Source organism: Phoca vitulina, unplaced genomic scaffold (assembly GCF_004348235.1).
Source record: "Phoca vitulina isolate PV1807 unplaced genomic scaffold, GSC_HSeal_1.0 scaffold11, whole genome shotgun sequence".
In the NCBI taxonomy this organism is placed as follows: domain Eukaryota; kingdom Metazoa; phylum Chordata; class Mammalia; order Carnivora; family Phocidae; genus Phoca; species Phoca vitulina.
The window spans coordinates 27,644,163-27,658,613 of NW_022589714.1; the positions used below are offsets into that span (position 1 = coordinate 27,644,163).

Below are 14,451 nucleotides of genomic sequence, written 5' to 3' on the forward strand. Positions count from 1 at the left end.
GTTTTTTTGGACAAATTTCATCTCAAGTCTTTTTTAAATGTACCTTTTTTAAAAGATTTTATTTTTAAGTAATCTCTGTACCCAACGTGGGGCTTGAATTTACAACCCCGAGATTAAGAGTCACATGCTTTACCGACTGAGCCACCCAAGTGCTCCTAAACATAGCATTTTAATACCTTAATCGTCATCTAAAGTAAACTTCAGACTCTCAAAATAATATTACTTGTCCCCTTTGGTTTGAAAATTTTCCTCTCTTTACTTTCGTTATTGTAGGAATTATATTTGGATTAAGGATGGGTAAAGTGATGTAATGTTCTTTAGATGACTTTTAATGTCTCATAAATTCCTGTTGCAGATAGCTAAGACCAAGCAGTATGATATGCACACAGAAGTCACCACATTAAAACAAGAAAAGAACCCAGGCCCTAGTGCTGAAGAATGGATGCTTGAAGGGTGCAGACCATCTGGTGGACTCAGGAGAGATTTTCTTAAGAAAGGCTCAGAACCAGAGACCATCCAGAACTTGGATGGCGATCATGCCTGTTCAGTTAGGGATGATGAATTTAAATTCCAGGGGCTCCGGCACACTGTGACTGCCAGGCAGTTGGTTGAAGCTAAGCTTCTGGACATGAAAACAGTTGAGCAGCTGCGACTTGGTCTCAAGACTGTTGACGAAGTTCAGAAAACTCTTAGCAAGTTTTTGACAAAAGCCACCTCAATCGCGGGGCTTTATCTAGAATCCACAAAAGAAAAGATTTCATTTGCCTCAGCAGCCAAGAAAATCATAATAGATAAAATGATGGCTTTAGCATTTTTAGAAGCTCAGGCTGCAACAGGTTTTATAATCGATCCCAATTCGGGTCAGACATACTCTGTTGAAGATGCAATCCTGAATGGAGTTATTGACCCTGAATTTAAAATTAGGCTCCTTGAGGCAGAGAAGGCAGCCCTGGGATATTCATATTCTTCTAAGACATTGTCAGTGTTCCAAGCTATGGAAAACAGAATGCTTGACAGACAAAGAGGTAAACACATGTTGGAGGCCCAGATTGCCAGTGGGGGAGTCATTGACCCTGTGAAGGGCATCCGCATTCCTCCAGAAGTTGCTCTGCAACAAGGCTTGTTAAATAACGCCATCCTGCAATTTTTACATGAGCCATCCAGCAACACAAGAGTTTTTCCTAATCCCAACAACAAGCAAGCTCTCTATTACTCAGAATTACTGCGAATGTGTGTATTTGATGTAGATTGCCAGTGCTTTCTGTTTCCATTTGGGGAGAGGAACATTTCCAATCTCAATGTAGGGAAAACGCATAGGATTTCTGTAGTAGATATTAAAACAGGAGCAGAACTGACTGCATATGAGGCTTTCCAGAGAAACCTAATTGAAAAAAGTACCTATCTTGAGCTTTCAGGGCAACAGTATCAGTGGAAGGAAGCCACGTTTTTTGAATCCTATGGGCATCCTTCTCATATGCTGACTGATACTAAAACGGGGTTACAGTTCAATATTAATGAAGCTATAGAGCGGGGAACACTTGACAAAGCCTGGGTCAGAAAGTATCAGGAAGGGGTCATCACACTTACAGAGCTTGCTGATTCCCTGCTAAGCCGGCTGGTCCCCGAGAAGGATTTGCACAGTCCTGTTGCGGGCTACTGGCTCACCGCCAGTGGGGAAAGGATCTCTGTCCTAAAGGCCTCCCGCAGAAATCTGGTTGACCGGGTCACTGCCCTCAGATGCCTTGAAGCCCAAGTCAGTACGGGGGGGATAATTGATCCTATCACTGGCAAAAAGTACCGGGTGGCAGAAGCTTTGCACAGAGGCCTTGTGGATGAGGGGTTTGCCCAGCAGCTGCGACAGTGTGAGTTAGTAATCACAGGGATTGGCCATCCTGTCACTAACAAAGTGATGTCAGTGGTGGAGGCTGTGAATGCGAATATCATAAGTAAGGAAATGGGAATCAGATGTTTGGAATTTCAGTACTTGACGGGGGGGTTGATCGAGCCACAGGTTCATTCCCGGTTGTCAATAGAAGAGGCTCTCCAAGTCGGTATCATAGATGTTTTCATTGCTACAAAACTCAAAGATCAGAAGTCCTATGTCAGAAATATAATATGCCCTCAAACGAAAAGAAAGTTGACGTACAAAGAAGCTTTAGAAAAAGCTGATTTTGATTTCCACACAGGACTTAAACTCTTAGAAGTATCTGAACCTTTGATGACAGGAATTTCTAGCCTCTACTATTCTTCGTAAAAGGACATGCTTAAAAAACTTTGCACGGGGCTGATGCTCTCCACTTCATGTGATCTGTCCAGAGCTTGATGATATCAGTTAAATATACAGCCTAGCAATTATGTCATACACTCAAAGCACCATTTATTTCTTGAGGCCTGGAAATAGCTGAGATTGTTCAGAAGAGAGAATAATTTTTAAGTTGAAAGTAACAAAATATTTACTGTTCTTCAAAATGGTTTCCTTTAGATTTTAGGTTAGTCGTTTTGTTTTGTTTTGATCTTGCCTACACTAAAAGAAAAGGTATTTTACCTAGAATATGGAGTAAGCTTGATGAACTCCAGCAAGTTCATAGCCTCCATTCTTCAGAATTCTTCATCACTGAATAGATCCAGCCGGACAGTAGGGCTCCCATTTTAAAATGATTCATTACATTCACTGGAAGAGCACTTCAGAAGACATCATGGAATCAAAGAGAAAGATGTAAATTTGTTCCCACATCCATGAGGCTACAGTGTTTCAGATCTCCTTGAAAAGTGAAAAAGTTGCTAGCTTTTCTGTACATTGTAACCTTCTTTACATAATAAATGTTTACCAAAACCTCCCATTTCCAGGTAGAGTCTGTAATTAAAAGTAGCATTATTGTGTGTTGGAAGAGGGGGAGAGATTTTTCTTTATTCTGTGTATTTTTCATTTGCATGTACACATTCATTGTTCTTTCAGATTTCCATTTTTGATACTTTTCTGTCTAGACCATTGTGATTGTAATGCTAATGCAAAGGCAGCAATTCAAAGATCTTCTAGTGCTTCATGAATAAAATTGAGTTTTTTTATTTGTCATATTGATAGACCAATTGGGAGGTTAGAGTGTCACAGCTTTCTTTGCTACCATAAACATTTTGGAAGTACATCTGCCACATGACATGATAAACATGGTTAAGTGAATGAATAAAATGCTCAGTAAACTGTGTGATGAAAGAAATATTTCTACATTCTTGTTTTCTGTGGAGAGGTCGGTTTAATAGCTCAAGCATTTACTGGTATGTATCTTTTTTTTTTTTTTTACCACTCACACTTGTCAGAAGTCACTGGAAGAAGAAAAGAAAGAGCATGTTGAAAAAGCCAAAGAATTACAGAAATGGGTATCAAATATCAGCAAGACATTGAGAGATGGCGAGAAGGCTGGAAAATCTCCCTTCTCTAAGCAAAAGGTATTCACTGAGGTTCTAGTTTAATAATGGTAGAATTTACTGAGTTGACAAGGTCAATCTAAAAACACTTTACTTCTTTACCTTAATTTTCCCCATTTTTTTTTTTAAAGATTTTATTTATTTGACAGAGAGAGACACAGCGAGAGAGGGAACACAAGCAGGGGGAGGTGGAGAGGGAGAAGCAGGCTTCCCGCAGAGCAGGGAGAACGATGGGGCGCTCGATCCCAGGACCCCGGGATCATGACCTGAGCCGAAGGCAGACGCGCAGTGACTGAGCCGCCCAGGCGCCCCTTCCCCATTTTTGTAGGCAACTATAATGAGGGTCAGAGAGCTTAAGTAGCCTGCCCAAGGAATCACAGTATGTAGCGCAAGGAAGTGTCTCTGATTCCAAAGCCTGAACTACATATATTAGTCTTACTATTACTGCTTCTTCTAGTGGTTAGATCTGCTTCTTGATTATAGTGAAGAGAGTCCCTAAGGAGCAGGGTCATCCTGTTTTGTGCCCAGAATAAACCCATGCACTCCTCATTGTAAAGATATGTGGTCTCATTCTTACAAAGGTAAAGGAAAAGGTTCAAGAACAACAGAAATACAAACTAGGGTATTAACATTTTTGAGGATTTAATTTAGTTGTGCTTTCCTGGGTCTTTGTATTTTATAAAGAAGTGTTCTGTAGTCAATCGCCAGAAATTCTAGACTCTTTCCCTTACCTAAATGAATTCTTCCATGGTTGTGGGCTCTCTTCCATTCCCCAGCTGCTAGTTGGATAGCGCAGCTTCTGAGATGTTAGTGCCCGTGATGTCTGTCGGACAGCACTGCTTGAAGCTCTTCAAGCAGTTGTTCAAGGCGTTGTTGAGCTAAGGTCCAGTGTTGATGCTTGCCAGTGATAGCAGTGGAATTGAGGCTGTATTAAAAAAATAATAATAAGTTTCCACTAAGTTAAGCAGCATTTTTCCTCAAGTATTTTTCCTACACTTGCCCTCCTGCCCCTGCCCTGATCTTCAGAAATTATGGGGGCTATCGTCTGCTTCCTCTTCTAGCTCTGTGTGAGTGTTCACTTGTCATCAGTTGAAACAGACATTGTTGACATAATTAGGGGGAAACTTCAATGTCTTGTCTAATTTTGGCTATGATATGAGGCAGATGTAACTTATCTGGGGTTCCCTGTTGAAGAAGTTCACAGACCCGAGTGTATACTTGAATTAGTATTCAGTTGAAATAAAGCTATATTACCTCGTAGTCTTACATACTATATTTCCTACTAGTGTGGAAGAAATCAGACCAGTTTTGTGTTTTATTTTTTTTTTATTTTTTATTTTTTTAAGATTTTATTTATTTATTTGACAGAGAGAGAGAGAGCGAGAGAGGGAACACAAGCAGGGGTAGTGGGAGAGGGAGAAGCAGGCTTCCCGCGGAGCAGGGAGCCCGATGCGGGGCTCGATCCCAGGACCCTGGGATCATGACCTGAGCCGAAGGCAGACGCTTAACGACTGAGCCACCCAGGCGCCCCATGAGCCACCCAGGCGCCCCCAGTTTTGTGTTTTAAACTCCAATTTCATTTGGTGTTTTAAACTCCAAACCTTCAAAGTAACTTTATGTGAATATTGACTTTAAAATATCTTTTCCCGGGCGCCTGGGTGGCTCAGCTGGTTGGGTGACTGCCTTCGGCTCAGGTCATGATCCTGGAGTCCCTGGATCGAGTCCCGCATCGGGCTCCCTGCTCGGCAGGGAGTCTGCTTCTCCCTCTGACCCTCCCCCGTCTCATGTGCTCTCTCTCATTCTCTCTCTCTCTCAAATAAAAAAAAAAAAAAAAATCTTAAAATATCTTTTCCCTCTTTTTCTCCCCCTATTAGATAGGAAAAGAACTAAAATAGGGACATAAACTTTAGCAAGGATTTCTTGGGAGAACAAGTTTCTTTTGAAAGATGTAGATTACAAACCTTGGCATTTTCTCATACTGCAGTTTAAAATCCTCCCAAACCTTACTAAATCTGTTTTAGACCTAGTAGACATAAAAGTAGACAGACTTTTTAAATGCAGACCATAGCCTAAATGGTAAATCTATAAGAAATACTTGATGGTCTTTCTGTTAAGTGAAATTTAAAGTACTTTGATAGAATAATAAATGTGTGTGTTAAAAATCAATATGGCCTCATGATTACCCGTAACTGTGAAAAATAGACTTTAAGTTGACTCTGTTCTGAATAGAGTACATTGGGGAAAAATACGCCTTTTCATTTGCCCATCATTTCCTCTCATTTCTGCTCCTCTAAAAGAATGGCAGTCAGTTTTTGAAATAAGACTATTCAGAAGTGATACATTGAGAGATTAGGAAAAAATGTTATAACCTCTTGCTTTTCCTCAAACAGATCAATTTTATTCCCCTGTCACAGATGAATTTTGTAAATTTTAGAAATTATTTAATCTTGGTCTGCAGATCTACAGATTAATGCTTTCACCATAATTTTTTCAAAAGGAAGCAGGGCATATAGGAGCTTGGGGGAGGGCAGATACTGTTTTGGAGTAGTGTCCCACGTCCATGTATCTTTGAGCACTGCACCACACAAGGATGACACTGGGCCAGTGAAGAACCTCTGGCCACCTCAGGATAGTTAAGGCAACCTTTATTCACTGTTGGACTGGGACACATGTGAGAACTACGTAATGCCGTGGTATTATTTCCTAATGAAAATGAGGGCATTATGGTTAGAGAAAGAGCGAGAGACTTTCCTTAATCTGCATTCTAGATAAAGTACTCTTCTTTTATCCAGGCTTGTACACTGGTAATAACTGATAGGTTATTGACTTGGGCCACTCAGAAAGTAGACCCATCATTTGGATCTTAATTAAAACTTGATTAGTTTTTTAAAATTACTATTTTCTAGTCTTTATGAGGGGCGAGTTTGAATATGTTTTCTTAACCTTGCAGATTTCCAGTGAAGAAATATCAACCAAGAAGGAGCAATTATCTGAAGCACTTCAAACCATGCAGCTATTTTTGGCAAAACATGGAGACAAGTATGTTATAGGTTTTCATTAGCTCTTTTATTCAAAGTAGAGAAGTGGTCTTCATGTTATGCAAAGCCACAGCTGGTAAATTTTAATTGAGATTTTAAAAATCGAACTCGGAAATTTACCTAACATACAACTATGAACATAGCAATTTGTCACGTTTAGTCACTTACAGTCTTTACCAAAACCCTGAAATGTACGTATTATTCCCATTTATCAGTGGTAAGAAAACGGGCTCAGAGAGGGATTAAGGGTGGGTAACTAGTGAGTGGTATAGATTCCAAGCCAATCTTAATTCTAAGTAGTACTCTCTATGACTTTACATTTTGATGTTCATTCTCTTTGCTGAGACTTGTGATAACCTGGTTTCTCATATTTTGGTCTTACTTTTTCCAACAAGGTTACTTCATCTGTTTCAGCTAGTGCCTCAGGCGGGAAGAAACCTGCCCTTTTCTTAAATCTTTTTTGGGGCTGTCCCCAAGATTATGCCACAGTGACTTTGTATTGTACCTTAGAGAATCAGGTTAATTTCCTTGTTAATTTCATCTTTCTTCAAGCTTCAGTTTGTAGAAGTTTCATCTTGAGTAATGGTATCTTTCTGTCCCGTTTCCATGTTGGAACTAACAATAGGATCTTTCCCTCTGTCAGAGAACAGCATTGTTATTTTAGAAATGCGTGTATGCTAGGGAAGTGCTGATGTATTAGTTTACGTCCTTCTCTGCAGTCTCTTTCTCAGGCAAGGGAAGGATTCATGGATGTGTAAGGGCCATCCTTAGTTTTCATACAGTCATTCTGAGACGTGAGCAATCTGTATGGGAAGTTTGTTTCATGATCATGTGCCTATTTAGAAAAGGATTTTACAAAATCATTGAGCCTAATATGTCATCTTTATCACTTGAAAACTTGCATTCCTCTTTTCATGCTTTCTGGTTATTTTAGAATGACAGATGAAGAAAGAAATGAATTGGAAAAACAAGTGAAATCTCTTCAAGAAAGTTATAATTCCTTCTTTAGTGAATCTCTGAAACAACTACAAGAATCACAAACCTTAGGAGATATAAAGGTAGAGGAGAAGGTAATATAATTTATTTAAAACATGAAGCTGTTTCAAGATTCTTAGCTTTATTGCATGGTTGTAGAAATATATGTCAATGACAAAGAAATGACCTTGAATTCATGTACATGGAAAAAATGTGGATGGAGTTTATCTAAGTATTTAGAGATTTCAATGTTGTTTATTAAATGCAGTCTTACACTTGCTGTCATCAGTTTCTGTGACATCTTAATCTCTGCCTTGCATGGTAAAAGAAAAAAATCATTCATTTTTCTAACTCTTCTCTTTAAAAGTCATTCTTCTACTGCTATAGTAGGTATTTTACTATATAAATATGATGTTATAAGATAGACTTGACTCATCTTTAAAGATGACGTTAGAGCATTATGAACTAGTTTTGATTTTCAGAGATAACCCTGAGATTTACTGGAGGAATACTGGGCCATTCGTTATAGTGAGGATGCCCTAGCATCTTCTTAAAATATAACAGGAATCACTTAAAATTTGGCCTGTCTTTAAACTTTTGAAACTTGACAATACATATTCACAATATTCAACATACTATTCAGTATTGAAAAAGTTATCTTTATATTCAATTCCCTTACTCCCTGGAATACTTTACACAGTATTTGTCACATTTTGGGGGTATGTAACAATTTTTCTGGTTCATTAGTTTTTTACTGTCTGCAAAGAAGTCTGTATGCTGTAAACATCAATAGCATGGGGTTTGATACTCTCTTTCATGTCAGTCAACTAATCTCACCCAATTGCAGAGAGCATGATTTGCCTTCTTAGGTATGTGTTCTGTTTTCTCACTATCATCATTTACTCTGTTGTGTCCTCACTAACCTTGTTAATGTACACAATATTAAGTTTTCAATTCACAGATGCATGTTGTTTTCAAAGCTTTTATCACATCCTGTGCTGTTGAATAGATCACTGACATAGATCACTTGTGCATTTGAGCTGCCTAACATTCACAGCATTGCTGCGCCTTGGTAAGTAGAGGATTTTTATGTTGAAGTGTATTTATTTCTTAAAAAAATGCAAACTGAGTTTCATGAAATTCTGCCCACCCTTGGGTCACAGACTGACCCGAGAATTTTATATTCTCTTTTCAGCTGGATAAAGTGATTGCAGGCACCGTTGACCAGACAACTGGAGAAGTGCTTTCCATCTTTCAGGCAGTTTTGAGAGGCCTTATTGACTATGACACAGGAATCAGGTTGCTTGAGACACAGCTAATGATTTCTGGTCTCATTTCACCAGAATTGAGAAAATGTTATGACCTTCAAGATGCTGAAAGTCATGGCCTTATTGATGAACAAGTTTTGTGCCAACTCAAAGAACTAAATCAAGCAAAGGAGATCATTTCTACTGTGTCATCTACCACAATTCCAGTGCTGGAAGCTTTGGCCCAGGGCATGATATCAGAATCCATGGCCATCAGAGTTCTTGAGATACTGCTTTCCACAGGCTTTCTAGTCATTCCAGCCACAGGAGAACAGCTGACCCTGCAGAAGGCTTTCCAACAGAACTTGGTTTCCTCAGCATTATTTTCTAAAGTCCTGGAAAGGCAAAACACGTGTAAAGATCTTATTGACCCCTGCACCGCTGAGAAGGTGTCTTTAGTTGATATTATACAAAGAAGTATTTTACAGGAAAACACTGGGATGCGGCTTCTACCTGTGAGACCACAAGAAGGAGGCAGAATAACATTAAAATGTGGAAGAAACATAAGCATTTTAAGGGCAGCTCATGAAGGTCTCATAGACCGTGAAACCATGTTTAGGTTATTAGGTGCACAGCTTCTTTCTGGGGGTCTCATCAATTGCAACTCTGGTCAAAGAATGACCGTTGAAGAAGCTATGGCAGAAGGAGTGATTGACAGAGATACAGCTAACAGTATTCTCACATATCAGGTTCAAACAGGTGGAATCATCCAGTCAGACCCCGCTAAACGTTTAACGGTGGATGAAGCAGTCCAGTGTGATCTAATAAGTTCCAGCAGTGCTCTTTTGGTACTAGAGGCTCAGCGAGGCTATGTTGGACTCATTTGGCCTCACTCTGGTGAAATATTTCCTACATCTTCTTCCTTGCAGCAGGAATTGATTACAAATGAATTGGCATACAAAATCCTGAATGGCAGGCAGAAGATAGCTGCTCTTTATATTCCAGAAACTTCTCAAGTCATTGGTTTGGATGTTGCTAAGCAGCTGGGAATTATAGATAATAACACAGCATCGATTTTGAAAAGTATAATACTGCCTGATAAAATGCCAGATTTGGGAGATTTAGAATCTTGTAAAAATGCCAGAAGATGGCTCTCTTTCTGTAAATTCCAACCATCCACAGTCCATGATTACAGGCAAGAAGAGGATGTTTTTGATGGAGAAGAGCCAGTGGCAACTCAGAGCTCAGAACAAACTAAAAAATTATTCCTGTCTTATTTGATGATCAATAGCTATATGGATGCCAACACAGGGCAGAGGCTTTTGCTGTATGATGGAGACTTGAATGAGGCTGTCGGGATGCTACTGGAAGGCTGTAGTGCGGAATTTGAGGACACACCCATCAAAGAATGTCTTGATGCCTTAAGACTCCCTGGGGTTTTTCTGAATAATGCTCCAAGTGAAGAAAAGGATGACAGTATAGCTTCACCGAGTAGTTCTGATACATGTCTTTGCAGAGAACCTAAGCATAAAGAAATTCTTGAAGATAGAAAGCATACCATAGATGAAGAGTTTAATGAAATGGGAAATAATTTTACCAGTAGTGAATTCTATCAGTCAGAAAACCTGGCAGATATAATCGCAACTGATCATAAAGTCAAGAGTTCATCCAGTGTGTGTGTTTCCAATTCTGCATCCTATTTAACACAGCCTGGAATTGTAGCAGTTGGCATGCTTAGACAAGAATCTGAAAACATACTTAAAAACTGTGAAAATCAAAGTCCAGTTGGAACAAATGAACATGCAGGTGAATATAGCCATTCTAAAAATATTCAAAACTTTGCAAATGATTCAATAACAAATCCTATTATGAAATCAAAAACTAGTAGGATCTGTGACTTGAATGAAAAAGAGAATGAAGATAATATAAACAGGGATTTGACAATCTTTGACTATTCTCCTAGGCTGAGTGCCTTGCTAAGTCATGATAAATTGAGGAATGATCAGGAAAGCCTCAGTGATGTACATACCACAAAGAGCAATGGAAATAAATGTGAAGACTCCACATTGCCACTCAGTGACCAAACCATGCTGTCGGGTCACAGAATGGGAGAGACATTTCAAGAGCAGTTTCTGGGAATTGCAGCTATCAATATCAGTTTACAGGGAGAACACTCTCAACAGAAACCTGTAAATATGGGTGACAGTCCTCCTCAGGTCCAGTCTTGCAATGGTAAATATATTTCAGAAACTTACGGCGAAGATGAAAGACTACATGCTGCCTCTCAGCAGAAACCTGAAGACAAGGAAACTGGGTCCAAAATGGAAGAGTACGCCTGTGCCATGACCCCGCAGGGTGATACCTTTAGCACCGGTGCATCTCCAGTCTGCGGTACACCGCTGCCGGAAGGAACCGTCAGTGCTGGCGACTATGAAACGTCACTCCTGGATGATCAGCCGAGTGTGACAGAAACAGACACCGACAGTGAAGATGATTTTTATGATACTCCCTTGTTTGAAGATGACGACCACGATTCTCTGCTTCTGGAAGGTGACGATCGTGATTATCTACAGCCTGAGGACTATGCCACACTGCCAGAGGAGACCGATGGGGCTGCTCTTCCTGGTGATGTGTTTTATGATGTTTCAAGAGAGAATGAAAATTCCGTGGTGGCCCAGGGGGCACTGGTTGACAACTTAAGTGTGAGGGGAAGCCCAGAGTCTCTCCAGGGTGTTCTCATCGCTACTGAGAACGCTGGATTCGATCCTGGTGAAAGAATCCATTCAGATTCAGTTGGCTCACATGAGGTCAATGGGCTGTTGCTGGAAACCGTATCAGAAAGGGAAAGCTCAAATAGCCTTGAAGGGGATGAGTCTGACTCATCAACTGATTATGAAATCATAGAAAGAAAAGAGAGCTTCAGTGCTTTGTTAAAATTTGATGACACTGGATGTTGGAGAGGGAGAAAGGAAGAACATATCACTGGACAAGAATTTAAATCTGAGACTGAGCACTTAGATTTTATGCAAAATGAAAGTTACGGGGATTATGTGTGTGACAGTAATGATCAGGATGACGAGGACAATTATGGCGACAATGATGGTGATGATGAAGAAGGAGTAGAAGGTGACACTGAGGGGCCCTGGTGCCAGGATGAGGCTACAGATACGGATATCCAGTTGTGTGCCCCTGCAGTAGGTGAAAAGGAAAACACTCAGGACAGTCCGAGTGTTAATAAAAGAATTCTCCCGGATAAAGTGCACAATTACAGTTCTTTAGAAAACCAGCAAGGTGTAAATGCTTTACAGCTAGAATCAACTAGTAAAAGTAGCTTAGTAACGGAAAGAAGCAACCTTCAAGAATATACAACTGAGGTTGCTGGAAAAAGCCCAGGAAATCTGTTGTTGAATCATGAGCTGGCCCTTAAGGATATATTGCTGCCGATCAGTACAGACACTGAATCAGAAGACACCTTTGGCTCTGTAGATACTTTACAGAATACTAATACCTGTTCAACTTCTGAAGTAGATAATGATCTAATGAACATGAAGGTTAAGTTGATCCAAGGGCCAGAATCTACTGACTCTGTGAAAGGTGGAGATCCATATTTTGAGAATGTGACACTTCAAGTCTACTCATCTTTTGATAAAATCACTTGTTCTGAGCCTGATGTAGTAGGAAAGCCTGCTGAGGAAAGCCGTTTGTCATCCATGGCCTCTGTAACTGCCAGGGATCATCAAGGAAGTGAAAGAGGGGAAGAAATTCACCGATCTTTTCTAACTGAAAAGAAAGGTGACCAAAGCAGTATACTAATAGAAGGTGGAACATCAGTTCATAAAATGTGCTCAGATAAAGGAGAGGTGCTGGGAGAAGGTCTAGAAGAAGATAATAAATATCTCAGATTTTTGCCTAGTGAAAGTACAAGGGAGAGTCTTTATTTAGGTAATGATCAGTTTCCATTTCCACAAATCACAGACAGTGAAGAACATAATCAGAAAGGAAGCCTGAAAAAAGTAACTGTGACTCCTGAAGATGAACCAAAGAACCTACAGACAGTGGTTAGCGAAAGTCCCATTCAGTTTGAGAATCTTGAAGAAATATTTGACTCCTCAGTTTCCAAAGTGATCAGTGCTGACATGACTTCAGACACTCTGTTGTCTGAAGGGGATGCAAGTCCTGAGAAAGATTCATTCACCGATGGGCCTGAGAAAGACTCTGACCTGTTCACATATTTAAAACATTTTGCCAAAGATGTAAAGGCAAAAGATGTATTGAAACCAAATGAAGGTATCCCAAGCTGTGTTCTGATAAGACCCCCTGCCGTGAAGGAGCATGTACAGTTCGGAGTAAATGATGCAAAAGAGAAGACAGCTCTTACCCAGGAAGTCTCACCTCTAAATGAGATGGCCCAGCAGAGTGGTCTTTGTATGAAAGAAAGTGCCTCAGAAGGGGGAACAGGAATTGCTCAGTTCACACCAGAAAGGAATGAAAGCACACTGTCAATCTTACCTCTTAGAAATGTGGAACACCGGGGGGAAAATAACGATTTTGTGCCACCAGAACTCTGCACAAATGGAGTAAGAAATAAAAACCCTTTAAGCACGGACTGCTCATTCTCAGAAATTAACAATAAGATGGAAATAATTGAGCAAGAGCAGCAAAAAGAACAAGCCTTGTCCCTAGGACTCCAAGAAAAGGAGGTTCAGATTCCTGAGTTATCTCAGGTATTTGTTGAGGATGTAAAGGGTATCTTAAAGAGTAGATTGGAAGAAGGTCCTATGAATCCTCAAGAGGTTGGAGAATCTTCAGTCTGTGCAGACACCAAAATTTTAATTCAAAACTTAATTAAAAGAGTTAGCACATCACAGCTGGCAAATGAAGCATCCGGTGTCCCCAGTGACTTTAAAGCTGGTGACTGTTCTGGAGTTTCCCCCATGAATAACCCACCAGAACTGAGAGCAGAGAGTAGAGATGATCCGTTCTGTATTGCAAATCTTAAGTCTGAGCTTCTCCTTGATATACTTAAGCAAAATCAGTATAGCCAGAAAATTACTGGGGCGTTTGAATTGATAAAAGAATTAACCCAGATGGAGTATGAGCTAGAGAAAAGAGGTATTACATCTAAAGTACCTCCATTGCAACTTGAAAATATTTTCTACAAGCTGCTGGCTGACATATACTCAGAGAAAGTAGAACAGGTCAGAGACTTGAATCAGAAATCATCCACTACCTCTGAGACGGTGGATGAAAAGTCACACATTCTTAATGATCTTAAAAGCAAAGAAGGAAACCACTGTTCCCTTAATTTACAAAATATAAAAGATATTGGACTAGAAAGCTCGACTGTGTGTACATCCCCATTGCCAAGCGATGAGAAGCTGGAGGAGCAATGCAGTGATATCCCAGACCATTTGGAAAGTATTTCAGGGTCAAAAGGAATGACTTCTGGAGATGGCTCAATGGAACAAGTAAGTTGATTTTATATTTTATGTGGCTGTAGCTGCATGAAACATTTGGGAATAACCCCATACATTTTATTTGCTTTAAAAAACTGTGTAAAGGCTATTGAATTAAAATGTCCAAATTTGTGTTTAGTTTTCCACTGAGTTACAGCAGTGTTTACAGCACACATCAAAAATGCATGAGTATTTGACTTTACTTCAAGATATGAAGCCCCCTTTAGACAACCAGGAGTCTCTGGATAATAATCTGGAAACTTTGAGGAACCGACTTAAACAGTTAGAGGTAAGAACTGTCTGCTGCCTATT

At 39.9% G+C, this 14,451-nt stretch overlaps 1 protein-coding gene across 22 annotated transcripts in view; it reads left to right on the forward strand.

Annotated features, from left to right (window-relative positions):
* The window catches only part of DST (dystonin), a 470,596-nt gene that overhangs the window by 324,471 nt on the left and 131,674 nt on the right, over nucleotides 1-14,451 (forward strand). For 14 of the 22 annotated variants that reach the window (XM_032409610.1, XM_032409591.1, XM_032409594.1 and 11 more), the window contains 5 exons: nucleotides 3,316-3,444; nucleotides 6,374-6,462; nucleotides 7,396-7,531; nucleotides 8,632-14,151; nucleotides 14,279-14,428. In XM_032409610.1, the coding sequence (XP_032265501.1) occupies nucleotides 3,316-3,444; nucleotides 6,374-6,462; nucleotides 7,396-7,531; nucleotides 8,632-14,151; nucleotides 14,279-14,428 (6,024 nt within the window). The other 8 variants (XM_032409604.1, XM_032409605.1, XM_032409606.1 and 5 more) reach the window with 3 other exon arrangements.